General features: G+C 36.0%; 1 protein-coding gene across 3 annotated transcripts in view; it reads left to right on the plus strand.

The window, feature by feature from the left end:
* The window catches only part of FAM3C (FAM3 metabolism regulating signaling molecule C), a 47,864-nt gene extending 20,326 nt beyond the window's left edge, over positions 1–27,538 (plus strand). For 2 of the 3 annotated variants that reach the window (XM_022582387.3, XM_022582378.3), the window contains 7 exons: positions 4,474–4,503; positions 5,279–5,402; positions 15,730–15,788; positions 16,905–16,955; positions 19,122–19,206; positions 24,671–24,797; positions 25,391–27,538. In XM_022582387.3, the coding sequence (XP_022438095.1) occupies positions 4,474–4,503; positions 5,279–5,402; positions 15,730–15,788; positions 16,905–16,955; positions 19,122–19,206; positions 24,671–24,797; positions 25,391–25,480 (566 nt within the window). In that variant the 3' untranslated portion in view covers positions 25,481–27,538. The remainder of the gene's footprint in view (positions 1–4,473; positions 4,504–5,278; positions 5,403–15,729; positions 15,789–16,904; positions 16,956–19,121; positions 19,207–24,670; positions 24,798–25,390) is intronic. The other variant, XM_089917462.1, reaches the window with a different exon arrangement.
* The last annotated feature ends 304 nt before the right edge of the window (positions 27,539–27,842 follow it).

Here is a 27,842-nt window from a genome sequence, read left to right on the forward strand (position 1 = left end):
AAACCTTATTGGATTCCAATCTATTGAATTGGTGAAAATTTAATTTGTGTGGTTATTTTTAATTCTTATTTCAGAATAATTCAGCAAAGATGGAGATATGGTTGTGTTTGCCATTTGTTTAGCATCTAACAAGTTTAACTCAACATTAAGATTGTTTCTATAATCAGTATCTTAGAGGGACCCATGAGATTAACTATAGTTCTTTTGGTGGTGAACTTTTCCCATTTTTCAACTTGTTGATATAATAACTTACTTGATAGTTTATGTAGATTTACATTCAAGTTGATTATATAGTACTGTTTTAGAAAAATACAACATTTCTAGAAAGGAAGAATGAAAAATTTTGCCTGCAATTAGTAGTTGAAATAACCAAAATAGATTCTGATTTTTTTAAACAATTTTTAACAAAACTTTTTATTTTAAGATAATTGTGGATTCACATGCATTTGTAAGAGATAATATGGAGAGATCCTACATACCCTTTGCTCAGTTTCTCATTGGTAACGTCTTATAAAGCTACATACAGTGTAGTGTCACACTAGGACATCAACATGGGTACAATCTACCAGTCTTAGTTATGATTGTGGTTTAACATAGTGTTAGTTTTCAATATGGATACTTAACAGCTAGTAAATGTACTGAAAACAGTCCAAAATATTTTTGCAGTAAGTACTTAATATTCTCTTTAGTCGATTTATTTTTACCTTTCAGATTTAAACCACTGAAATATTATATACATATAAATTATTTGAGACATTATTAAAAACTAAAGTACAAAGTAGTTCTATTGAATTTCTTTAGCCTGACTTGTTGAAAGACATTCACTGATAAAACCAAATGTTTATTATCGTTTCTTGAAGTGAAAAGCTGAATATATTGAAAGACGCTAAGAATTAAAGCTATCAAGGTAGTTTGAGAAATGAAAGTTGCAGAAAAGGAGGGATTTTTGTGTTCGTGTGTTGTGCCCAAACTCTACATGTGGAAAACATCCCATTTTATTTATGAAAATTTACCTTTTTGGCCTCCAGGTGCTAAAATTCTCAGAACTTCAGGCCAAATAGAGGGCTTTTGCTTGTGATGCATATTGGATAAAATTTGTTTTAATCTGAAAAGTTTTTCACAAGAGGCTTTTTTTTTTCCTTTGAGCATCTTCTCCCCTTACTCTTACACAAATTAAATGGAGGTGATGTTATCTCTCAAAAGTCTGATGATTAAGAAACATTTACCCCAAATTTTATCCCAGTAAAGTTTTTAAAATTGAGTTGCATTGATTTATTATTTATTTATTAATACCTCTTAAGTTTTCCAATCAAACCCATTTGACCATTTTAGAAGCTCATCCCTGGTTTTCCTTCTGTCTCCTTTTCCTCAGCCACACTCTTCCTCTGAGTGTTAGTTGATGATTAATGTCTCTAAGATTTCTCTCCTCAGCCCTCTCCTCATTTTAAATTCTCCCTTAGTGTGGCCTCATCATTTGCCAATTTTCCAGTTTATATCTTCATCCCAGGTCTCATTTACAGCTGGCCTCTAGACTTCTGCCTGGGTCTTCTCCAAGTATCTTAAAATTAACAGGTCCACAGAGAGCTCAGCACCCATTACCACACCCCATCTCCTCACTAGACAACAAACATCTTGAGTGAGAGACAGTGTTTTTGTTCTTTGGCTCATGTAAATGGATAAATGAATGCTTCTAAAGGCAAATGTCTGAGCGGTAAACTTGATTCCTCCCTTTCCATCACCCCTCCATCTGGTCTGTTCCACAGCCTTAGTTGTTCTGAGCCTGTCTACTTCTTTCAAACACACAGTCACTGCTTTTGTTCAGGTTGCTACCCTTTTTTACCTGGATTACCTTAGCGGCGTCCTTGTCCTTGTGGACTCCTTGTCTCGAGTCTTGAATCCTCTGCAGTCTGTGCTCCACTCTGCAGTCAGAAGGATGGTTCTGAAAGCTCCCTATCCTGCTTCCTGCTCCTGGCAGGACTAGTGGTTTTTATACCTGTGATCTTTAGACCTCAGACAGTCCCATTTTGTTGGGGGGGGGTGAATATAAGTCTGGGTGCTAGAATGAGATATGGCTTTGAAAACTGGCTCTGCCGATTACTAATTATGCATAGAACAAATCCAGTTGCTAAACCTATCTGTTCTCAGTTTCTTTCTCTTTAAAACAGAGGTGATGGGCAAATCAACAATACATGCAAAAGTACTTGATAGAGTGCCCCACATATGTGAATGAGCTGTTATATTACCCCTGTTTTGATCCCACTGTCTTCCCCATATCTGGCTATCATAAGTTGGGTATGCCAGCATTCCTGATTTGAACAATATTCCTCCGTAAGCATCTTAACATCTGAGCCTGATGGTACATGTTTGTTTAGGTCTAAGTGAAATTGAGACTTTCTTATTTTTTTAAATTAATTTATTTATTCATTTATTTTTGGCTGCATTGGGTCTTCATTGCTGGGCACACGCGGGCTTTCTCTAGTTGCGGAGAGCAGGGGCTACTCTTCGTTGCGGTGCGCGGGCTTCTCATTGTGGTGGCTTCTCTTGTTGCGGAGCATGGGCTCTAGACATGCAGGCTTCAGTAGTTGTGGCGCATGGGCTTAGTTGCTCGCGGCATGTGGGATCTTCCCAGACCAGGGCTCGAACCCGTGTCTTCTGCATTGGCAGGCAGATTCTTAACCACTGCGCAACCAGGGAAGTCTCAAGACTTAATAGTCTGCATGCTGCTAATCACTGGTTGCTAGTCACTCTCTGGCTTTCATTTTCTCATTTACAAAAGTGAGAGCATTGGACTGAATGGTCTCGAATTATTTTTCCCTTTTGTGACATAATTAAGGAAAAATGATATAATTAAGAAAATTGAAAGAATGAGCCCCAGCACCCTAATTTACTAGGGTGATCATTTTTTGTTTCCTTCACGTCTTTGTCCTTATCCGTGAATATATTTAGTACTCACAGATAAAGTTTGTTTTTTGCTCTATTCCATGCATTAAACTTTTCCCATGTGACTGCATTGCATTTATGACTTCAACGGTGCATAATATTCTGAGTGTTCTGTAGAGTTAATGACCTTCATTTACTTAGTCGTTTTCCTGTTTTTAAACATTTACATATTATTTTCAGCTTTAACATTCTGTTCTCCAGTTTCAGTACTGGTTTTATAGGAAATTCGCAGTTATCTAAAATAGTACAGAACTAAAAACTAAGTGACTATTTATAGTCAAACAGCTGGCAAACATTTATGACACTGCATGCTTATTAGCTAAATCAGGAAATGGCTAGCCACAATACTGTTGACGATGTGAATTATAATCTCCTGGGCTGGGATCAGATGTTTGTGCTTTTAAAAAACTCTAAGTGTAGATGTCCAGGTTGACATCTACTGCATTCGGGTTAAGATTTGATCAGAAAATTCTGGCTTCCTTGAACTGATAAATGATAAAAACTCTTAGTAATGACCTTTTTTTAAATTATTATTGTACCTAATACATTTCTATTTTAGGGAAATTAAAGCTTCCTACCACCACTATCCCTCTTGTGTGCTTCCCACTCCCCAAATCCCTTAGCCTAACCTCTGAGATAGATAGGACTTTATATGCATATGTACAGTACACCATACAGCAGCAACAACTTTAAACACCCTGATAGTCACCAAGTATATATTTAAACTCATTTAAAGGGAAGTTTGAAATACTGTATGTTATGACTTATATATGGAATCTAAAAAGAACAAACTCAGAGAAACAGAAAAGAATGCTGGTTACCAGGTGTTGGGAGGGGGCAGAGTTAATGAGGAGACATTGCTCAAAGGGTACAAACTCCCAGTGATAAGATTAACAAGTTTGGGGATTGAATGTACAACACGGTGATTATAAGCTAATAATACTGTCATATACTTGAATGTTGCTAAAAGAGTAGATCTTTAAATGTTCTCACCACAGAAAGGAAGTGTAAGTATGTAATGGGATAGAGGTGCTAGCTACTATTATTGGGGTGTAGTATTATACCACTATATGTACCGGTATCGTGGTAATCATTTTGCAGTTTTTAAATGTATCATATCAAAGTGTTGTGCACCTAAACTTACACAATTTTATGTGTCAACTGTATCTCGAGAAAGCTGGAAAAAATAAAAAATGAATTTAAAAAAGTTAAGCTCGTAGAGTAACTTTCTGATTGGGATTTAAATTTATAATAACTAAAACTAAACATAAAATGTAAAGGTAAAAACAAAGTACTCTATCAATAATAAAATAATACCCTCCATAATTCCTCTACATAATTGTTTGTAGTGAATTATGTAGCCTAAAGTTACTTTCTCACTTTTTCTCTAAAGTGATATTCATGTTTTATGTATTGTATACTAAGCAATAATTCAGACACATTTTTATAGGCCTGTTAGCTCCACACATGTTTAAAAGTGATACTTGCCAATAACTTTATTCTTTCTAACGAAGATAACTTTTTTTTCCTTAGCAAGGTCAGCATTGGACGCAGTTGCACGTTGTAAGTATTTCATCTCAATATTTTGCAGGTGGTTTATTCTTTTTCTCTTAGGCATATGAGAACTATATTCAAACAATGGATATAGTTCAATGTGAGCAAAACTGATTTTAGAAATTATTAAGTTTTAAGGAAGCTATTTGATTGGATAGCTCAATATTTTGGGTATGTATTTATAATGGATATTTTGTTCCATTAGTGTTTTTTAGCTTCAGTATTATAAGTACAGAAAGTGTGTAAAAGAATTCCTAGTTAGGGGATATATGTATATGTGTAGCTGATTCACTTTGTTATAAAGCAGAAACTAACACACCATTTGTAAAGCAATTATACTCCAATAAAGATATTAAAAAAAAAAAAGAATTCCTAGTTAGAACTAGTATGTGAGCAGATATTCAGTGATGCATCAGGCTTTTTACTGTCCATTTATTTTGCATATATGGACTGGAAATGCAAAGTAACAATTCCAGACCTCCCCCATCCTGGTTTTTTTAAATAAGCTTAAAAATAATTAGATAAAATATATTTACCCTCATGAAGATCATGTTACTTGTTCCATTTATGTTAACTGTTAGCTTGATTCCTAGGAGGTTCCGTTTTGTTTTGTTTTGAAGTTCTTTGAAACTCTCAGGGAAAAAAAAAAGAACTAGCATGTAGTTTAAGATATGTATATCTTGGTGTTTTGCATAATGCCCTTTGTGATTTGAGATATGAAACAAACTAAATACAGAGTCTGTTAACATTGTTTTCTTAAAATAAATTTTTTTTCTCTCCAAAGCTACAAAACCTCCCAGATATAAATGTGGGATCTCAAAAGCTTGCCCTGAGAAGCATTTTGCTTTTAAAATGGCAAGTGGAGCAGCTAATGTGGTAGGACCCAAAATCTGCCTGGAAGACAATGTGTAAGTATTTATCAATTTGGAAGTATAACGTGTGCTATTAAATTTTAGCAAATTGAACCTGAGTTTAATGGATCCTTTGAAAATGTATTGGGCATGCTTTTACTAAAGAAAAGTGATTTCCATTTCCATTATACAGTTTTTCCCCACTCATTTAAGGAGCCTTAAAGTTCTTATATTCCATATTAAGAGTGACATAAGAACATAGCATTTATTCAGCTTCGTGTAAAGATGAGAGATTTCCTCTGAGTAAATTCTCTACATCCCAACTGGTAGTCATAGACACAAGGTGGCTGTTTAATTTTGATTCTTAAGTAATAGGGGAAAATTTAATTCATTTAAATTAATTAAAAGTTCAGTTCCTCAGTCACACCAGCCACATTTCAAGTGCTAATAGTCACGGACAGCTTGTGCCTACCCAGCTGAACAGCACAGACAGAGGGCATTTCCATCGCTGCAAAGAAGTCCAAATAGGACCGTTTTTGTCAAATAGATAGCACTGCCCTAGATAATGAACACTTTATCTTACAAACCAACATCTTTCATCTTAAATGTTTGAATGCTGCTTGTTGAAGTATGAAATAACCCAGCAATAACCTCTAGTCCATTGTGGCCCAGAACTGCTTGCCACTAAACTGAATGGTTTCCTTTACTGAGGTGCTCTACAAAGTATACTTTTTAGGTTTTTTTCAGCCTCCTACCCCAGTGTCCAACTTGATTGTGAAGTTCCTGCCTGTGAAGTTGCAAACCTTACTTTCAGTTGGTTGCTTTTAATCTGGTCTTGCCTGAAAAATTAGATATGTGAGCTTATTTAAGCTTCACATAAAATAATATATGTACCATTAATATGTAGAATAAAGAGTGAGGTAATTTTACAGATAGAAGGAAACGAGGCAGTTTTTCCCAGCATTTTGTGTGTCTTTTCTTTTTAATATAGAAGCGCTAACATTTTTATCCTAACCCCTTTTTCAGTTAACCATGTATAGGTTATTTAGTCTCTTAAAATAACACTTTTCTTGTAAATTAAAGGCTTGAGCTAGGTGATCTTTAAGATCCCTACTCATTTCCTTTTTCCTCATGCTGATGATAATCCATTGTCCTCTGATGTCTCATAATAGTCTTGCTTTACTGAATTGAATTAAAAAGCACTTGGATTTTAGAAGTTAGTAGATTTTGCATTAAATAACATCCTTCGCATTACCTTAGAGTGTTCCCATTCACCATTTTCACCTTTTTCACCTTGTTTGGCTAAAGGGGCCGGAAATTTGATTCTGAATAATAAGCAGAAGTTTTCTTAGAATGCCCAGCCCATGGTAGATTGTCTTTAGACACCTCTGCCCCCTTGAAGTATGAAAGTTTTAATGCAAAGAAGAAGAGATCAAACTCTAATGAAGACTAGCAGGTTCTCTATTCACAGATTAGAACAGGTCAAAAAGAAGAGAGAAGCATATGTATGCAGGCAGTGGAGTCTGGTAAAATAAGTTCGGGCTCAGAGCCAGAGAACTTGGTTCTAGCATAGTGGGCATGTCATGTAGAATTTGTATTTCAGTTCGTTTAACCGTAAAATTGAGACAGGCTACCTATCCATCCTCTTTTCAGGAATCATTCTGCCATTCCCATGAGATGCTAAATAATTGATGGGATTTTACAGTTTTGCCTCAGGCCCTGAAATCTAGTCCTTGAAGAAGGACTGAATAATTGGCCAGGGATCCCTAGTGGAGAAATAGGGACAATTCACAGTCTAGTACCTTTTCCAGTATATTCTATTTCTGTATTGAAAGTTTTTCCAGGGAATTCCCTGGTGGTCCAATGGTTAGGATGCCGCGCTTCCACTGGCAGGGGGTGCAGATTTGATCTCTGGTCGGGAAACTAAGATCCTGCATGCTGCGTGGCCAAAAAAAAAAAAAAGAAAAAAAAATAATAAAAGCAGATTGATACATGGCATATTCATTTGTAGCCAATGGGTAATTTGAGACATTAAGTAGCATGTTTCTAGAAAGTTTTTCCAACAAAAAAAGTTAAAGAAAGAGTCTTAAGTTTTCTTAGCATCATTCATTCCATTCACTTATTCAACAAATATTTGCTGAGCACAGTCCCTGCTTTCATGGAACATACAGTATAGTAGGGAGATGGATATTTAAGAAGTAAATGCAAATAATTAGAAATTGTGGCACACGCTGCACAGAGCAGCAAGGTGTGAAGAATACTTACTGGGGCAAGTGAGGTGAGGTCGAGGTGTCCAACTTTAGATTGAGTGGGTCAAGGAATAATTTCTCTAAGACAGTGATGTTTAGTCTGAGAACTAAAGGATAAGAAGGAAGACAGCCAGGTGAAGAGTGGGGGAAGACCATTCTAGACAGAAGGAAGAGCATGCTTGAAGGCCCTAAGATGGGACAGAGCTGGAGAGAAGTAAGGGCTAGGCGAGTGGAATTTACAGGCCATGCAGGGAAAGAGATGAGATCTTTTTCTGAGTGTGCTGAGAGGTTGCTGAAGGTTTTCAAACTCTGGCATGTCATCACTTCATTTACATTGAAGAAAATGATCTGACTGCTGGGTAAAATGATTGGAGAAGTAAAGAGAGCAATTGGAGGGCGATTACCATGGCTGCCATAGCTCTTCAATTCCACTCCCCCCACCCCACACACAGTTAGCAAGAGACTTTTTCTGCCTGTGTACCCACTGAAATATGTAAGTGAATACTAAAAATACATAAGTAGAAATTTTAATATTTTCCTACACATGCTCTGAGCATATGCAAACTCATTTTGGAGACTACTAGTCCAGATCATTGCTTCTCAGTGGGGGTGATTTTCTCCCCAGGGGACACTTGTCGAGGTCTGCAAACATTTGGGGACATCAGAGCTGTGGAGGTGCTGCTTATAGAGGCCAGGGATGCTCTTAAACCTCCTACGGTGCACAGGATAGCCCTTCCACACGAATTATCAAGTCCATAATATCATCATAGACTGAGATTTAGAAACCGCAGTACAGATAAAAGATGGTAAGATAGGGTCGTGGTCATGGTTTTAAGGACAAGTGGACGCAGTCAAGATACATCATGGAGAATGAGATGGTTTTCAAGCTTTTCATTAGTTAGAAATAGAAAATCCTGGGTATAAATATCCGGTGTCACACAATACAGGAATTGTAGCTCTTTTTCTTTTGTATTAGAGAACCCATAGAGTTGACTAATATTCAAGATACAGCTTTTATTTCAGGCATTTACTCGTATGATTTCAGTTTATATGAAGTTGATATTAGGAATAATACTTCACCTTTTATTATAATCTTAATGTTTGGTACAGAAATTATATGGCAGACTATTTTGAGGGATTTTTTTTTTTCACACTGAGAGGCAAGATAGTGTTTTGGGCTGTGAGGTCCAAAAGGTAAAATCAAGGATACTTTGTAGGTACTTACATAATCATTTAAAATATAAACATTTTTAAAAAGTAAAAACCATTTTAAGGTCATGAGTGGTAAAACAGAACAGCCAACCAGCCAGCTGGCTAGTTTTGACCCATGGGCTGTAGTTTGTTAAACCCTTATCTAAATGAATCATAATAGCTAGAGCACGTTGGAGGTATTTGAAACAAAACTCTATTCAAAGTTGTAGAATCTATCTATAGATTGTATAATCATTTTTTTTAGCTATTTGCCTGCAGGTGTGGAGCGGTGGTGGGGCGACCTTCATATTCGTTAAGGATAAAAGAAAATATTTCAACTTGTGTTAGTAAGAGGGACTAACCTTTTATACATTTAAAATCTTTAGTGGTTTGTCCTTTGCTGGCTGTAGGTTTCCCCTGATAGAATTTAGTTTTTAAAACTTGATAAGCTACTGCCCTCTTGTGGGAAGCCTATGTCATAGTGCTGCCTTGTTGCCTTTATTTCTCTGCTCTCTGATAGACGCAGCCACACATTCCAAATGATCTCTCTTGGAGAAGACGCCGTGACACTTAATTATTACTCCAACAGGTTAATCATAGCTGTGGCTTCTTCATATCAGTGATGGCTACAACGCATTTCTGAAAGGAGCAGAACAAATGCATTTTGAAACTTCCCTCTTATGCAGCAGACTTGTTTGGTTCTCTTATGGCCCACCTTTCACAACTGGTCCTGCATACACATAAAAAAGGCCTGTGTTTTATTAACTACATTTGAGTTTTAGAGAACGAGTGAAATTTTGAAGACAGATATGCGACGAGTATGGGTAAATAGTTAAATGTTACTAAGCTTTTACAAATCAAATTCTTATGCTTTTCCTTTTTTAATGGATCTTGGAGTAGAGGTTTTTTTTTTTTTTAACTTTTTAGTTTTGAAAAAATTACAGAAATATCAGGCCATTGCAAAGATAGTACAGAGAGGTCTCATGTGCTCTTTACCCATTTTTCCACGTGGTTGTATCTTATGTATCAATAATTATAGTATAATATCAGAATGGAAATTATCAGTTAGTATAATGTGTGTGTTTAGTTCTATGTCATTTTATCATGTGTAGACTCATGTAACCAGCACAGCAATTAAGATACAGAATTATTCCATCACCACGAAGATCTCTTTCATAACACCCTCTAATAGTCACCTCCACCATCACTGACCCCTGGAAACCACTAATCTTTTTATCATTTCTATCATTTTGATGTTTTCAGAATGTTATATAAACAGAGTCATACAATATGTAACCATTTGAGATTGGATTTTTTTCACTCAGGACAATGCTTTTGAAATACTGGTTTGTATTAATAATTTGCTCCTATTTTATTGCTGACTAATATTCTGTGGTATGGATATACCACAGTTTATCCATTACCTTTTGTCCTCAACCAGACAATTTCAGTGCTTCTAATTTGGGCTGTTATTGATAAAGCTGCTATGAACAGTCATATAGAGATTTTTGAATTTCGAATGCATCTTTATTTCTCTGTAATAGAATGCCCAGAAGCTCTGGGTTGTGTGGTAAGTGTAATGTTTAATTTTGTAAGAAACTGCCAAACATTGTCCAGAGTGACTGCTCCATATTACATTCCTACCAGCAGTGCATGAGAGATCCAGTTTCTCTGTATATTTACCTGCATTTGGTATTGTCACTATTTTTTATTTTAGTTCTAATAGGTGTGTAGTGGTATCTCAATTATCTGTCCCTTATGTCTAGTGATGTTGAACATCTTTTAATGTGTTTTTTTCCCACCTGTATATTCTCTTCAGTGAAATATCTATTCATGTCTCTTGTCCATTTTCTAATTGGATTGTTTGGTTTTTTACGGCTGAGTTTTGAGTTCTTTTAATATATTCTAGATATGCATCCTGTTGTCAGATATGTGGTTTGTAACTGTTTTCTTCCAGTCTGTAGCTTGTCTTTTCATTCCACTTACCAGGGTCTTTTGCAGAACCAAAGTTATTAATTTTAATAAAGTCCAATTTATCAATGTTTTTCTTTTATGGGTTATGCTTTATTGTTTGTTTATGGATTGGTGTTATGCCTAAGAACTTTTCAACAAGCCCTAGTTTTCAAAGATTTTTCTCTACATTATCTTCTAAAATTTTTATAGCTTTATGTTTTACATATGAATCTGTGAGCCATTCTACATTAAGTTTTGAATGAAGTATGAGATTCAGATTAAGGGTCAATTTTTTGGCCTGTGGATATCCACTTGCTTCATTACAGTTTGTTGAAATGACTGTCCTTTCTCCATTGACTTGCTTTTCCTCCTTTGGTAAAAAATAAGTTGGCCATACTTCCACTAGTACATTTCTTTGTTCCACTGGTCCACTTCTTGTTCTCTCTTTGTTCCATTGATCTGTATATCTATTCCTCCACCAACACCACATGCTGTTGATTATACTAGTTATGGAATAAGTCTTGAAATAAGGTAGAATGATGCCTCCAACTTTACTCTTTTTTTTTTTTTCCAAAATTGTTTTTAGCTACGTTAGTTTCTTTGCCTTTGTATATGACATTTTAGAATAATCTTGCCTCTATCTACAGAAAACCTTGCAGGGATCTTGTTAGGAATTTTGTTAAACCTACATGTTAATTTATGGAGAATTGACCATCTTTACAATGTTGAATCTTTCAGTCCATGAGTATGACATGTTTCATTTATTTATGTCTTCTTTCATGTCTTTCATCACCATTTTGTGGTTTTCAGCATAAGGTCCTACACATGCTTTATTAGGTTTATACCTAAGCATCCCCCCTTTTATTGAGCAATCATAGATGACATTGTGTTTTTAATTTCAGTTTCCTGGTGTTCGTTAGTATATTGACACCCAATTGATTTTTATATGTTGATCTTGTATCTTGTAATGTTGCTGAACTATTACTTCCAAGAGGTTTTTTCGTTCTTGTTTTTGTAGCTTCCTTGGGATTATCCAAACATGCAGATGACAAACATGCCATCTGCAAATAGGGACAGCTTTATTTTCTTCCTTTCCAATCTATATGCCTTCATTTCCTTTTCTTGGAAGTCGGCTAGGACTTGCAATACTGTGTTGGGTAATAGTGGTGAGAGCAGCCATCCTGGACTTGTTCCCCATTTTAGAGGAAAAGCCTTCAGCCTTTCACCACTGAGTATGATGTTACGCAGTAGTTTTTTTGTAGATTTCTTTCTTTTCTTTTTTTTTTTTTTAAATCAGTGTGAGGAAGTTCCCCTCTATTACTACTTTTCTGAGACTTTTTATCATGAACGGGTGTTGAATTTTGTCAGATGCATTTTCTGCATTGAGATGATCATGTGATTTTTCTTAAGCCTGTTAATATATAGTGGATTACATTAACTGTTCAAATAATTAACCTTTCATCCTTAGACTAAACCTGACTTAGTCATGGCTTATGATAATTTTTTAAAAATATACTGCTGAATTCCATTTACTAATGTATTGTTAGGGATTTTTGCCTGTATTTTAATGAGGCTTATTTGTTGTTTTCTTGTAGGTTTTGGTATCATTGTAATACTGGCTTTGTAGAATAAATTGAGAAGTATACCCTTCACTTGTGTTTTTGGAAAGAGTTTGTGTAGAGTTGGTGTTAATTCTTTTTTTAAAAACATTTGTTAGATGTCTCCACTGAAACTCTCTGGGCTTTGGAGATTTTGGGGGTGGGGGGAGTTTATAAACAAATTCAATATTTTTCATAGTTATAGGACTATTTAAATGACCTATTTCACAATGGATGAGTTGTGTTAGTTTGTACTAGCTCAGGAATTGGTCCAGTTCATCTAGGTTGTCAAATTTACATGTGTAGAGTTGTTCATAGTATTCCTTTATTATCCTTTTGCTATGTGCAGGGTCTATAGGGACATCCCATTTCATTCTTTTTTTTTAATTTATTTTTGGCTGCGTTGGGTCTTTGTTGCTGCACACGGGCTCTCTCTAGTTGCGGCAAGTGGGGGCTACTCCATTGCGGTTCACGGCCTTCTCAGTTGCGGCGTGCAGGCCCTAGGGTGCATGGGCTTCAGTAGTTGTGGTGCGCGGCCTCAGTAGTTGTGGCACACGGGCTTAGTTGCTCCATGGCATGTGGGATCTTCCTGGACCAGGGATCGAACCTGTGTTCCCTGCATTGGCAGGCGGATTCTTAACCACTGCGCCACCAGGGAAGTCCCCCATTCATTCTTGATATTGGTGATTTGTGTCTTTTTTTTTCTCTGTCAGTCTTATTAAAGGTTTGTTAATTTTATTGACCTTTTCAAAGAACCAGCTTTTTGTTTCATTGATTTTTTCTCTTTTCACTTCCCTTGATTTCTGCTCTTTTTAATTTCTTCCCTTCTGCTTTAGGTTTCTTTTTAGTTTTGTGAGATGAGAGCTTAGGTTATTAATTTGAAACTTTCTTTTTAAATGTGAGCACTTAGTGCTATAAATTCCTCAATCTCAGTACTCTTTTAGCTATGCCTCACAAATTTTAATAAGCTGTGTTTTCAATGTGTTTTTTAATTTCACTTCAGACTTCTTTGACCCATAGATTATTTAGACATATATTGCTTAGTTTCCAAGTGTTTGGTGATTTTCCTATTATCTTTGATTTTGATTTCATTGTGGTCAGAGACCAATTTGGTATGAGTTCAGTTCTTTTAAATTTGTTGAGGTTTACTTTATGGCCCACGATATGGTCTATCATAGTATATGCTCTATGGGTACTTGAAAAGAATGTGTATTATGCTGTTGTTGGGTAGAATGTTCTTTAAATGTCAATTAGACCATGTTGGTTAGTGCTGCTGTTGAGTTCTTCTATACCCTTTGTAATTTTCTGTCTATCAGCTGTTGAGAGGGGTATTGACATGTCCAACTGTAATTGTACATTTGTCTGTTTCTCCTGTCAGTTCTATCTGAGTTTGCTTCACATATTTTATATCTTGATTGCTTGGTATTTTAATTGATGTTAATATAGCCACTCCTGCTTTCTTTTGTTTAAATAGCTTTATTGAGATACAGCTCATATACCATACAATACATTCATTTAAAGTATACAGCCAGTGGTTTTTAGTGTATTCAGAGATGTGTGCAACCATCACCACAGTCAATTCTAGAACACTATCATACCTCAGAAAGAAATGCTGTGTCCTTAGCTATTGCCCTCCTGTTCCATTCCCATCCCATTCTACTCCGTCTCCCCTCCCCTCCGACCAGCCCTAAGTAACCACCAGGTTTACTTTCTGTCTCTATAGATTTACCTATTTTGGAAATTCTATATAGATAGTATTATATAATATGTAGATTTTTTGTGTGATCAGCTTCTTCACTTAGAATAGTGTTTTCAAAGTTCATCCATGTTATAGCATGTATCAGTACTTCATTCCTTTTTATGGCTGAATAATATTTGATTGTACAGATACGTCACATTTTATCCATTCATTAGTTTGTGAACTTCTGGGTTGTTTCTACTTGTTTCTTGTAGACAGCATGTAGTTGGGTCTTATTTTAATCCACTGTGCCAGTTGCTCTTTTCATTTGATATGTTTGGACTCTTTATATTTATTATAATTATTGACATGTTAGGACTTAAGCCTGCCATTTTATTCTTTTTTTTTTGAGAAAATTGTCTTCTCGTATTTGAAAACGTATTACATGATTCGACAAAAACATCACACACATCATTAACAGACAAGGGAAGTTCCAACGTATGTCTTTATTGCTCACTGTTTCAGCTTTTTCTTACTTTGTCTTACTCTTTAAATGAAATAGCATCCAACTCTTGTATTAGAATTTTACTCATTCATCACTTGCAACCATAGGTTAAGCACAGATGAGTTATATGAAAATCGCCTAACACATTCTGTGAGAATCAATGGCTAAGTGAAATTTATAATAAAGTATATATTTTATTAGTTGTAAAATGTGTGCTACAGATCCTTTCTGTCAGTAAAATTTATAATAAACTTACGTCATTGGTTGGGAATGTAATTATCCACAATAGGTAAGAGATAGAAACAATCTAAATGTCTGTTGATGGATGGATAAAGAACAGATAGATAGATAGATGGTATCATATACGAATACGGTTGTGTGTGTTCACACATATGCAACTCCCCCCTCTCCACCAACCTCAACCCAACCTCAATGATTGTTAATCATTGAACAGCACATCACTGTGAATTTTTAGAATAAAAGGTACCTACAATTTTAGTTTAATAATTCTAATTCAACAAACTGAACTGATAACAAGCAAATGTTTTATTCATGCCTTCTGTTTCACAGTATTTATTATCTTTATGTCATGGTCTATGAGCTGCTAGTGGTTGATTACCGCAGAATGACATTACAAGTCTCATGGTTAGATGCAGTAATTATATGAATACAATATTCCTTCTTCTGGGTATTGAGAAATTTTGCCTTGGTAATCACTAAGAGAATGTTCACAATTAAGTTAAATTCTTCTTGCTCTCAGATTATAAAAAATTTTAGTAGCATCTCGCTTCTGTTACATGTCACATTGATATTGTAGAAGGTAGAAAAGAGGTTACCCTTGTTTGTTCCCTTGAGGATGGTGCAGACTATGTGCATAATGTCCACATGTTTGAAGGATTTTCTAAAATGGTATTTCATAACCTGACACACAGAGCAGCAAGAAATAGTCTAGTATTTCAGCACTAATACTTTGTAATATATATTTCTATTCATGAAATCTTATTTAAGAACAGTGCTTTAAAATTATTCAGTGTTAGACTGTCTTCTCTGACTTGGTAGAGACCTTTCAGTCTCCACTGCAGTACTAAACAATTGTACGTATATATAACATCCCCAACTTTTTTTTTTTTGTCATGGATGGCTTTATTTCTTTAATGTATGTTTATGCTCAGTATCTAATTCTAAATTTGTCTTGACTTTCCCCCTTCAGTTTAATGAGTGGTGTTAAGAATAATGTTGGAAGAGGGATCAATGTTGCCTTGGTAAATGGTAAGAATAATTATTTTAGCTTATGAATGTACTCAGTGTATATTCATATGTCCCAAAGTAAAATGCACTCTAATATCAAGAGATCAGGTGAGAAAGAGCCAGGCTTGACATTAAAAGCCCTCCCCACACCCTCCCAGAACACCAACTGTAGGTCGAGACTCTGCATCTCAGTATTTATAAGTGTGCTTTCTTGGAAGCATCCAGCTTGCTGTCCAGTGAGTAGAGAACTTCCCACGAGATTGTCAGGATACAACCAATCTAACATTAAATTGATGAATCCTTGCTGCAGATTTTGGAATCCTAACATAATATAGATGGACGTGAATGAGGGTTTATAGAATGACAGAGCGTGGTGGACTACTGGATGGGGTGTGGGGCTGAGTGAAGAGTAGGAGTCGATTGTAATTTTTCAGTATCGTCCACGTTGAATCCTGAACATCTCGAGTGTTCTTGCAAAATCACATCTGAAAATATGAACCCATGAAGTGAGACTCAGCTGCGTACTCGTCTTCTCTTTCTGGGACAGTCACCCTTGTAAATCTGTATAGGGTGATTATAAACTACAGCCACCTTCTCCAGTTCACAGTGTAGGAAAATATTGTTTACTTCTTTCACAAGAGATACATTTTTGTGTTTCTACTTTCTTCATTTTCTTAGCTATAAAATGTTCTATACGTATTTGTCTATTTAATTGATAGCAAAAAAATTTTTTTCAAAGGGAATTAAATATAAATTTTTTGAAAGATGGCTTTGACAATAGAAAATAGCATGATTCATGTTTTTTTTTTAAAGGTTTATGTATTTTGGGGTCATTTTAAAATAAGGGAAGATGGTAACACATACGGATGAAAAATATCTAACTTCCAATGATCTACAGTCAACAGTGAACTTCTGTTTGCTACTCTTCAGCTTATAAGATTAGTGAGAAAGTCCTATTCAAAAAATACCCTTTTAGAAAAAATTTTCAGATGCATACAGTTCAAATTTTAAGTATTTGTCATAATAATTCTTTCTCTGCTAATGAATTCACATCAGTCATTGGATAAGATCATTTGTCTTATATAGTGTAGAGTATATTTCAGTTGCATAATTTGCTATGAATTCAATCTCTTTCAGGAAAAACAGGAGATCTAATAGACACCAGATATTTTGACATGTGGGGAGGAAGTAAGTATGAATAACATATAAGTGTTCTGTTGCTGGCACTGAATCACATCAATATAATGTAGCCCATTAATGAGAAAATAATGGTACTAATTTTGTGTTAGTTCATTTTATTACTCTTTCTTTTCACTGAATGTCTAGCTGTATTTAAGTGATCAGTCATACTGCATACACTTTGCTTTTTATAAAAATTGTTGGTGATGTGTAATTAAGAGCAATAATATCACAATTGAGATTTAAAAAAAATCTGAGTCCTACTTTTTGCAGGACAACTAATTCAAAGCTTCGGGCTTTTTTAGGTTTCTGCCTGAAATTTCTAAAAAAAAGAATAAGTAACTTGAAGAAGGACATAACCAGTGTAAGCATTCTTAGCTGACTGAATTGATTTCCTTTCATATGATTTTTCAGTCTCAAAACTAAGTTTATAACCAGGATTATTATTCAAGTAGATGAACATTTGAGAGAAGGAATGGAATTTCCTTTCTGGTTTACTGGACTAAGAACAATCCACAGATGATCTTCCTAAGTTGGAAGTTCCTCAAGGAGCAGGTGGAAGTTAGTCACCAGCATGCAGAGGGAAGGAACTGGCACCTCGAAGAAGGATGTGCCTGAGAGAAGGAAGGCCAGCACTGATTTAGCTTCTGATTCTTTTCTAAGTCGAGGCTCTCCCCTGCACCTCCCCATTCTCATCCGCTTTGTATATTCCCTGGAAGCAGCAGTTGTTAGGCTTCCTGAAATTTATCTTGTTTTCAGACCATTCAGCTTTTCTAATATTTCTTCAGCTTGTAATGAGATAATGCATGTATTATTTATTTTTTAAATGAGATCAGAAGAACTTTGCATAGCTGTCAAAACTGTGTAAACTTAAAATGTACCATCAATTTTAGATACTAAAGGCGTAATTGGTTCTACCAAAATTTATTGCATGGAATAACTCTTATAAAACTATTGTCGAAATCACTCATGTGACCAGCTCTGGTATTTCATCTCAGGTGGATTAACTACTGCTAAAAATACTCCTCAAATTAAGAAGAAGTTGTAAATTACTGCCATTTTTGGATTTAAATCGAAGTGATTTGTTAGCTGCTCTGTTACATTTTTTCTGAATTAAAAATGCTATTATTTTAAGATAGAATTCAGTAGAGAAAATCTTTGGAATCTTTGCTGTGGAAAGAAACTGAGTAGATTTGAAGGAACCCAGTTTTGAAGTAGTATTAGACTTGGGGGCTGTAAGGAAACCTGACGTTGTAAGGAGTTCAAGATGTAGAATGATTTGCAGTACCTGATCAGCCTCTTTGGCATCATCAGTTTATTGTCACTGAAGTGGTGTTTAAGCCCTTCTGAATCTTGATATGCTAGATGAAGCAGGTAGAGACTGCAATGTTTACCTTAATTAGTTTGGCTTTTAGTGATAACTAACCTACATTCCTTCCCCTAGTTTATAGTAAGTAGATATGCCCAGGAGTTTCTTTAAATCAGTGTATGTGTGTATACAGTTGTCCCTTGTATCTGCAGGGGACTGGTTCCAGGACCCTCCACGGATAACCCATAATCTGCACATGCTCAAGTTCCATAATTTGACCTCCATATCTGCAGTTATGCATCCGCGGATTCAACCAAGTGTGGGTTATGTGGTACTGTAGTACTTATTGAAAAACAGTCTGCGTATAAGTGGACTCCTGAGTTCAAACCCCTGTTGTTCAAGGGTCGAATGTATACATATTTATATAATTTTTTTAAATTACAGATCCTTTTGTGCATTAAATAAAAGTTCTCTGTCTTCATTTTTAGAAAAGTACCTGTGCAAACAATTTGCCATGTACTCAGGGAGTCCATGAGCCTTTCTCCTGCTCCCCTAAATTTCTTACTTTAAATCATAAGTCATGCTTTAATATGACTTTGCTATGGTTTTTTCATTTAGCCCCTGGAATATCAGTATAAAAAACGTGCAGGATGAATCAGGATTGGGAAATTTTAAGTTGATGGGAAACTTAATTTTTAACCTGTTCATAAGATTTGTCTTTCTTTTGGTTACTCTACGTTAGAAATTATTGATTTACAAGAACTTCATTTTTATATTACTAACTTTTAAGAGATTATCATGATGTTTACTCAGTCATTTAAAAAAAAACCAAAAAAACCAACCCTCAACCCTTTCTTTTTTTTCAGATGTGGCCCCATTTATTGAGTTTCTGAAGGCCATACAAGATGGAACAATAGTCTTAATGGGAACATATGATGATGGAGCAACCAAGTACGTAAACTTAAAAATTTATGCAACTTTTCAGAGTTATAATTTATAATAATATAAGAAATACATTTTCAATGAAAACATTTATAATATAGAGCAAAGTAATCCAACTTTCAGATGAACACCATTAACATTTTTTTATTTTGCTTTCTTCTTTCTTGTATTTATTGTGATACATTGTTGTGAAATTAGAATCACGTTGTACATGAAGTTTGTTATACTCATTTATGTTCTGTTTTTAACAACTATATAGTTTTCTCTGACAATAATATTCTTCAGTAGCATTTTTTAATGGCATTTCCCGAAGTGTGTTCCGTGAACACACTTTAAAGCTGTAATGGCTCTTTTAACCTTTTATCATGTTACGTTTCCAGGTCATTTTACCCTCCTGGTTGGATTTCTTGGGCATTCTCTAGGTGATTATTGTCTCTCTTAAAATGGTGCCCCAAGTTGGACATAGTGTTCCCAGATGTGGTCTGGCCAGTACAGGGTACAATGGAGATGCTAGCTCACCGTGTTTGAGAAATTACGTTTAATATTCATGGAGACTAGTGTTGCATTCGTTTGCTTTTGGCAGTCACATCACATTTTTGGTCAACTTAAATTCTCAGATCTTCTCATTTGATCTCAGATTTTTTTTTTTTTTTTAAACCACTGCCAAGTCAGGTCTTCCTCCCCATTTCAGAACTTGCTTTTGTTTAATGTGAATGAAGGACTTTATATTCATATATCCTTGTTAAATTTAATTTTGCTGTTATTGGCCCACTTGGTCTCGATTCTGACATTTGTCCTATGAGGTTTCCATGGCCCAGGCTTCATACTCTCTCCAGAGTCATTCAGGTGTCTAAATCTAAGTCATTGGCAAACATGTTTACCACAGGCAGTGTGCCACCAGCTGGAGGCCACCTCCAAGGGATTCATCTAGTCATCAACTGCAGAACTACTTTTCAGACAGTTTCCACTGTATCCTAATAGGCATACCATTCAGTTGCTGTTTAATTATTTTATTTTCTGAGACCATCAGATACTCACTTGAAATTCATGAACGATGCTAATTATAATACCCTGATCTACTGCCCCAAAACCTCTTCTAAATCTGAAATATATGAGATGATGTTAACTTGGCTTTATTTATCCCTGCCTCCTTCCAGCTACTCCCTCTCTCTTTTTTTTTTTAATTAAATTTTTGGCCGCGTTGGGTCTTTGTTGCTGTGCACGGGCTTTCTCTAGTTGCAGCGAGCAGGGGCTACTCTTCGTTGCGGTGCACAGCCTTCTCATTGCGGTGGCTTCTCTTGTTGTGGAGCACAGGCTCTAGGCGCGCGGGCTTCAGTAGTTGTGGCTCACGGGCTCAGTAGCTGTGGCTCGTGGGCTCTAGAGCGCAAGCTCAGTAGTTGTGGCGCACAGGCTTAGTTGCTCCACAGCATGTGGGATCTTCCCGGACCAGAGCTCGAACCCATGTCCCCTGCATTGGCAGGTGGATTCTTAACCACTGCGCCACCAGGGAAGCCCTCCCTCTCTTTCTTTTCTTCTTCTTTGTGTAATACTCACAGGAGATCCACTCTAAAATTTCTACTCCATTCTAGAATTTTGCAAGGAGTTAGAATTAGTTTGATTGGACCATTGTTTTTAAAATTTTCCTTGTCTTTTTTGAAAACTGGAATATTTAACTAACTTTTAATGTCTTAGCATCTTCATTTTCCATGATGCTTCTAAAATAACCGACACGACCTTGAAGACTTTATTAATAAGTTCCTTAAGAATTTAAGTGTGTGACATGTGTGGGCCTGGATGCTTAAATTTATTTTAAAGCACTTAATATGGACATTCCTGAACTACTTTTCCCTTTTTATGTTGACCGAAGAGTGTTTGCCTCCCTGGAAAAGACAGTTGTGCTTTGATCTTGATATTACATCATTCTTGTGAAACAGTGGGTCCCTTCATTATTTGTACTTGGTAGCAAAAGTTCTCTCTGTGGCCTTCAGTAGTTGTATGGGTCACATCTCATTTTGAGCACTCAGGTCTTCCTGGTAGTAGTATTAAAAGTTTTGTCATTAGTAACATGATGTGCCTTGTATTTTTGCACACTTTCTTTTCTCAGTTTGAACCCATCACACAATGTAAGTGGACTCAGGGAGTTCAAACCCATGTTGTTCAAGGGTCAGCTGTATCTCCAAAATTAATGCTATGTATAAATATATTAGTTACACTACACTGCCTTTTAAAGAAATGGGGCATTTTGATACCTACTGTATCAAATGCTCAAAATATGGGCTGTGTTGCATGGTTTTAAACTTCTTTTTAAAACATGAAATCATCTTTTACTTACATAAAAGATATCAAAAAGGAATAATAAAAATCCCCCAGATTCTACATAGGCAGATTAGAAAACTTTAGAAATTATTGAGAAAGTTGTCTTGTTCTAAATCTATAGTTAGATATACATAGGGACATGCGGCAGGGCTGCCCAAGACCACCCCCAGCTTTGATGATTCACTGGGAGGAGTCACAGGACCCAGCATACAGACTTGCTCACTCACTGCTATGATTTGCTACAGCAAAAGGATACAAAGCAGAATCAGCAAAGGGGAGCTAGCAGAGAGCAAAGTCTGGAGGAAGCCAGGCTCGAGTTCCTCTCCCGAGTGGAGTGACACAGGACATGCTTAATTCCTCCAGCAACAAATTGTGACAAGACTATGAAATGCTGTCCACTAGGGAAGGTTATTAGAGACTCATGGCCCAGGGTTTTTACTGGGAGCTGGTCATGGAGGCACCCTCCGCCTTACATATCCCAAAATTCCAGACTCCCAGACAGAAAACAGGTGTTCAGCATAAACTGTATTGTTTGTACAGTTTAGACACAGTGAACCATTCTGATCAGTTCTGTGAATGGGGGGAGCCTCCCCAAATCCAAGTTTCCAGATGCCAGCCAAGGACCAGTCTTGCTGTTAGGGCTTTCTAAGGCCTGTTTTATTAACCCTTTATTAATCGAAAAATAAGGAAAGATTAACGGGATCAAAATGCAAAGCTGTTTCAAGTTGCTTCTAGATCTTTGGCTAAATTGGCTTAGTGTATTCATACAGATCAAAATGACCACTTCTGAAATTTAGAAGTACAGAAGGAAAAATGACGGCCCTTCAATATATTTAATTGATGTAAAAATTTTTAGATAAGAAAAAAATTTATGTACTTCCGGCTGGGGGCCAGGCCTGCGTTTGGATAACCACCTACCTTGCAAGCAGTTTTTGTGTATGAAGCAATCTCTTGGCATTTGTGAACCTAACATTCATGAGCAACCCGAAGCCTGTGAGGTGCAATTTGTGATTTTTCTGAGATGTAACTGAATCAAGCCCTGAGGCTTTCCTCCAGGAGGTTGTCATTACGCTGCCCAGTAAGCCTGACCTCTGTACTTCAACACCATTTGTTCTCGATAAAGCAGCAAAACTCACTACTAGTACTGATGATGCAAGTAAAATGTTCTAATTAAGGAGCCAGAAATAAAACATTTGGATAAACTAAGGAGTAGAATATGACGGTCTGCAGATCCATGACATCCTAACACGATTTAGAAACAAGAAAACAGGGTTCAGACAATACTTTCTGGGAATGTCCCTCTAACATACAAGTTGCTTATCAAGTGAGCAGACGAATGGAAGTGATAGCTAATTCTTCTAAGGATGGGTACAGGAAACACAGCTACAGACAGACTTTGGGGAGAAAGCCAGACGTGGGTACACGTGGTTCTCTGTGAAGGTCTCAAAATCTTCAGAGGCTGAGACTTCACTGGTCCTTTTGCACAGCCATTTCATTTATTTTTATTTCCCTTGATTATAAAGACATGGCTTTATATAGATGAGTCTGAAAGGCTAAATATTCCAGGGCTGCCCCTGATTTTCTCACTGATTCTAGTGAACTTCCCCCAGGAGGACAGCAGTGCCCAAGCTATGGTTAAAACAGCTCCATGCCCCATGGATGTGGTTTGTATAATTGTGGAAGGCTAATAACATTGTAGCTCTTTCCTGTTTTATGAAGCTTTTTTTAACATAAAGTATCCCGTTTATCTTCAAGTAAGTTACATTAGAACTGTTGCGCCTCATGTTTCTTTCATTTATACATTAAAGGAGCCAGGTGATATTAGCATGGGGCGCTTCAAAGAAGGCTGCAGGATAAACAGGCGCCTTCCTCACTGGCCCTCCTGCTACTTTGCAGCCAATGATCCTCCACTTATTTGCAAATATAAAACTTGCCTCAGATTTTAGAAGAACAAACCTCTCTAATTGACCTATAAATGCCATCTTTTGGGTGATATAGAGGACTTACCGGCCAGATACCTGCACAGGTGTCCCTTAGTTATCTTTTCGTGATTTTTTTTTTTTTTGGCTCTACAACCAGCACGTATCTTCTGAATTTCTTCTCCCTTTTGAGACAGAGGAGAGATGGAGAATCACTGAACATTAGGATAAGAATCTACACAAAATTCCTTAAAGGCATCTTTCAGTTAGCTGTTTCCCTAGCAGTTGCCTTTTGTCACTGCCCTTTCTTAGCTGCTATGTGGCTAATATTTTCATTTTTATTAAATAACCACTTGGCAGTTGTCTCTGAAGTAGAATTTATATCCCTATTCTCAAAATTCATTTTCTTTTAAATAAAACATCTGGTGTTAGAAACATCCAAATTTCTATCAACATTTACCTTTATTCTATTCAACTGTAATTTACAAAGGGTTTAGTGGAGATTCAAAGTGATTTTTAATTTTACAAAGATGTTGGTTGCTTAAGATCTTGGATTAACCTGAATAGGCACCTGCTGACTACAGTTTCTCTTATTTATTTGATGGATGTAAATGAAAATGAATTGTTGTGAAATAAAGACACCTAAAAGGTACTTCTAAATAGCATGAACTTGAAATTAATTTCTAGATTTCATGGCTTTCATCACTAAAGAATTCAAATAGGACTTCCCTGGTGGCACAATGGTTAAGAATCCACCTGCCAATGTAGGGGACTCAGGTTCGATCCCTGGTCCAGGAAGCTCCCACATGCCTCGGAGCAACTAAGTCCGTGCACCACAACTACTGAGCCTGCACTCTAGACCCTGCGAGCCACAACTACTGAAGCCCGCATGCTCTTGGGCCCAGGCTCCACAGTAAGAGAAGCCACCGCAATGAGAAGCCCACGCACCACAACGAAGAGTAGCCCCTGCTCGCCGCAAGTAGAGAAAGCCCGTGCACAGCAACGAGGACCCCATGCAGCCAAAAAAAAAAAAAAAAAAAAATTCATTAAAAAAAAAAACCTCAAATAGTAGGAATGTTACTCTGATAAAAAATTTTTTTTATGTTCTCTTATCTAAGCCAGCATTCTCTCTCATTTATTTCATGGTTGTATGTTAAGTATCCTAACTGTATCAGTATTACTTAAATAACATACAGGGCACTACATTTATTGAATTATTCTTTTCCTCCCTCTTTAAGACTCAATGATGAGGCCCGGCAGCTCATTGCTGAATTGGGGAGTACATCTATTACTCATCTTGGTTTTAGAGACAACTGGGTCTTCTGTGGTGGAAAAGGCATTAAGACAAAAAGCCCTTTTGAACAGGTTAGTGTCTTAGGCTTTCCTAATTAATGGACAAAAGCAATTGTGTGAAACCATGCAGTGCCTATTCCTATCCCAGTTATTTGAGACTTAGATAAAGCAGACATTAAATATGTTCATGTGTTTTTCATAGGTTCTTGGTAATCAAGTATTTGAAATAACCGTGGCACTATTTTGATTTTAAACTTAAAAATAGTCAATTCTGCATGAAAATTTTTTTCCTACATGACAGTGCGTTGGCATATGATTAGTTTTATCTTAAGCCTTTTAGGAAGTTGGTTATTAAAGACTTTAATTGAACTTTTGTTGCTGTAATCAATTAAGTTTAGAAATACTTTAGAACTTGGTAGAATGTAAACCTACTTTTGACCAACAAATGATCCTTTAAAGACCATCTGCAGTGTTTTGTTCTTTCAGCTGTTCTTTGAAGGTCTGCTACTACATGCCAGATGCCAAGTGTTGCTCATTTAATACATTGAACAATAATTTACGTGTTGATAGAAGTGTTACTGAAGTGAGTACGCATAAGTATGCTATTGCAGATATGCAGTTCGCTAAAGTTTTAAAAACTGTATACTATGATTGTGTTCCAACAGCACATAAAGAACAATAAGGACACAAACAAATATGAAGGATGGCCTGAAGTGGTAGAAATGGAAGGATGCATCCCCCAGAAGCAAGACTGATGTGGAGAAAATTGAAGGGACCATACTTTCACTTGCTAATGGGAAAGCCCTAACCGAAAACCTACATGTAAATATTTTAAGAGCATGCAGCCATCTCGGTGTGTGCATGACCATTATCTCTTTTGATGTCAGGATTATTTATTGCTAACGTAAATAGACATCTTTGTAAATAGTCATCATAAAGAGCAAATCACTGAACCATTTCTAAGCACATCTCCCTAATGGTACAATGTTCAGACTGCGATGATAATGGCATCTTTTAATTCTAAAAGCATTACACAATGGATAACTGAACAGATTTGAAAAATGTATTGATATATATACTAGTCGCTGTGAAAAATCTATCATGGAATAATATGGGTTTTAGGGAGGAGACTTTGTTTTCTTTTATATATATATATGGCCTTTTGATGATAGTATCTTTTAAATTAAAAAGATATTGGGCTAGTTGTGTGTGTAACGTTACTTTACAGTCTGACTCCCCTGTTGTATTTCTTTTCTTAGTCTTTCTCTTTCCATCCCAAGAAACCTAGAAATAAAATATGAAAACTTGTATCAAATATGTGAAAAGCACAACAGAATTCTTCGTTTAATGTACACAGTAAAGAGGAAATATATGAATGTAGGTGCATCAGGGCTGTAGCTTGCTGGATTTTGAGTTAATAGTGTGCATGAGTTGATTTTGCATAAGCTATAGAGTAAGACGGCGGGGTGGGTGGGGGGCGGGGGCGGGCAACTCCGCAGAGCTGAGGAACCAGGCCAAGTCCCTTCCCCAGCCTTGGTAGGTCATTCAGGACAGCATGTCAGTATAGTTAGAGCAATACTGGCCTAAGTTTTCCTTATTTAAGTGTCATCAGCAATGACCAAGTGGTTTTGAAAGAGGCATGTTTTAATGTCACAATAATTTTGGATTGTAAACCAAGAAATTCTGTATTTACTTTCATCTAACTTCGTTAAGAGTAATTTTTGCCCGAAAAGTTAACGACATATTTAGAAAGGTCCTGATTACTGATTGGGACTGATACTGTTTAAAAAAATAATTTTGACACACAATGACTTTATACCCAATTCTACATAAAAATATAAGAGATCTACCTTTTCTTACCTTCAGATGTTCACAAAATGACTCAAGTTTTTAAAATATTTTTAGGGCATTAACTATCTATTGTGTGTGAAGTATCTTAAACTGGAACATAAAAAATGTAACAATCAAACTTCTATTCCCAGTAAAAGGCAGCAGTTCAATTTTGGATCTAAATTTTAGATGACATATAAGAAAAACTAAAAGCAGTATTTTTTATTTTGCTGTAAACCAAGGTGGAAGTTATTCAGCTATTTCTTAAATATCAGTGAGTTTGGGGGTACTGTTTCTTCCCTCAAACTGAATGTAATTCATGAATAAATGCACCTTACACATCTAAACAATTTTTGTAAACTTTTCAGATTTTTGGTGCTGATACGCTAAATCACATTCAGCATGTGTGTTTTGACATTTAAAATACTTCCCTCAATTCTGTAAATTAAAAGAATGGCTATTTTACAGTTCCAGGGATTGTGAAATAAGCGTTTTTTTAAAATAATGAGAATAAATGCTCTTGGTTTTGCATTGTGAATTTCTTTTGTATTATCTGGCAAAGTAATATATGCCTGTAGAACTTCACACTGAGGTTTGTCAAGTGTGTATTGTACTGCTTAACATGCAAAATTAAAGTCATTCCTATGGGTAAACACACTAATACCCTCAGGAGATATCTTAACATGGATAGAATTTAAGTATCTAGACGGCAGGACATCCCTTTCAGGATAAGGACTATAACATGATAGCTTTGTAGAGGTGTATAAAATGCCAAAAGGAGGTATAAAGATTGGTTATGTAACTGCTTTCATGCAGTTTGCTATTGTTTCAATTCTGCCTTGTATACATTATGTCAACATAACTTTGGAAGCAATAATTTTACTGTATTTTATTTTCAGATAGCTTTTAAAAATCAGCATTGTAAATGCAGCAGTGTCATTTAATGTTCAGAATTTTCATTAAAATCAAAAATTTGGCATTGACACTTTGGTTTTTTAAATGGTGTTTAAGGACTTATGGATGTGTATTTTTTATCTGTAATCATAGAGGCTGTCCCAGAACAAGTATATTATAATATGCCTGTTAAAATTCAGCAAAGACAGTAGGAAAATAAGTGATACGGGGAAATGAAAGAAAAATTGAGCCAGAATCTTTATATTCTTGACTTTAATTAAAGTTTATCACTGTTCTTTCTATATTGTATTTGTTTTGAAATGAATTAGCTGATATTTTATCATTTTTTGCCCGATGAAGCTCAATGCCTTTAGCCTGAAATGCACTTTATAT

This window comes from Delphinapterus leucas, chromosome 9, assembly GCF_059928025.1.
Source record: "Delphinapterus leucas isolate spDelLeu-1000000601 "Yukka" chromosome 9, BTC_Dleu_Yukka2, whole genome shotgun sequence".
Lineage (NCBI taxonomy): Eukaryota > Metazoa > Chordata > Mammalia > Artiodactyla > Monodontidae > Delphinapterus > Delphinapterus leucas.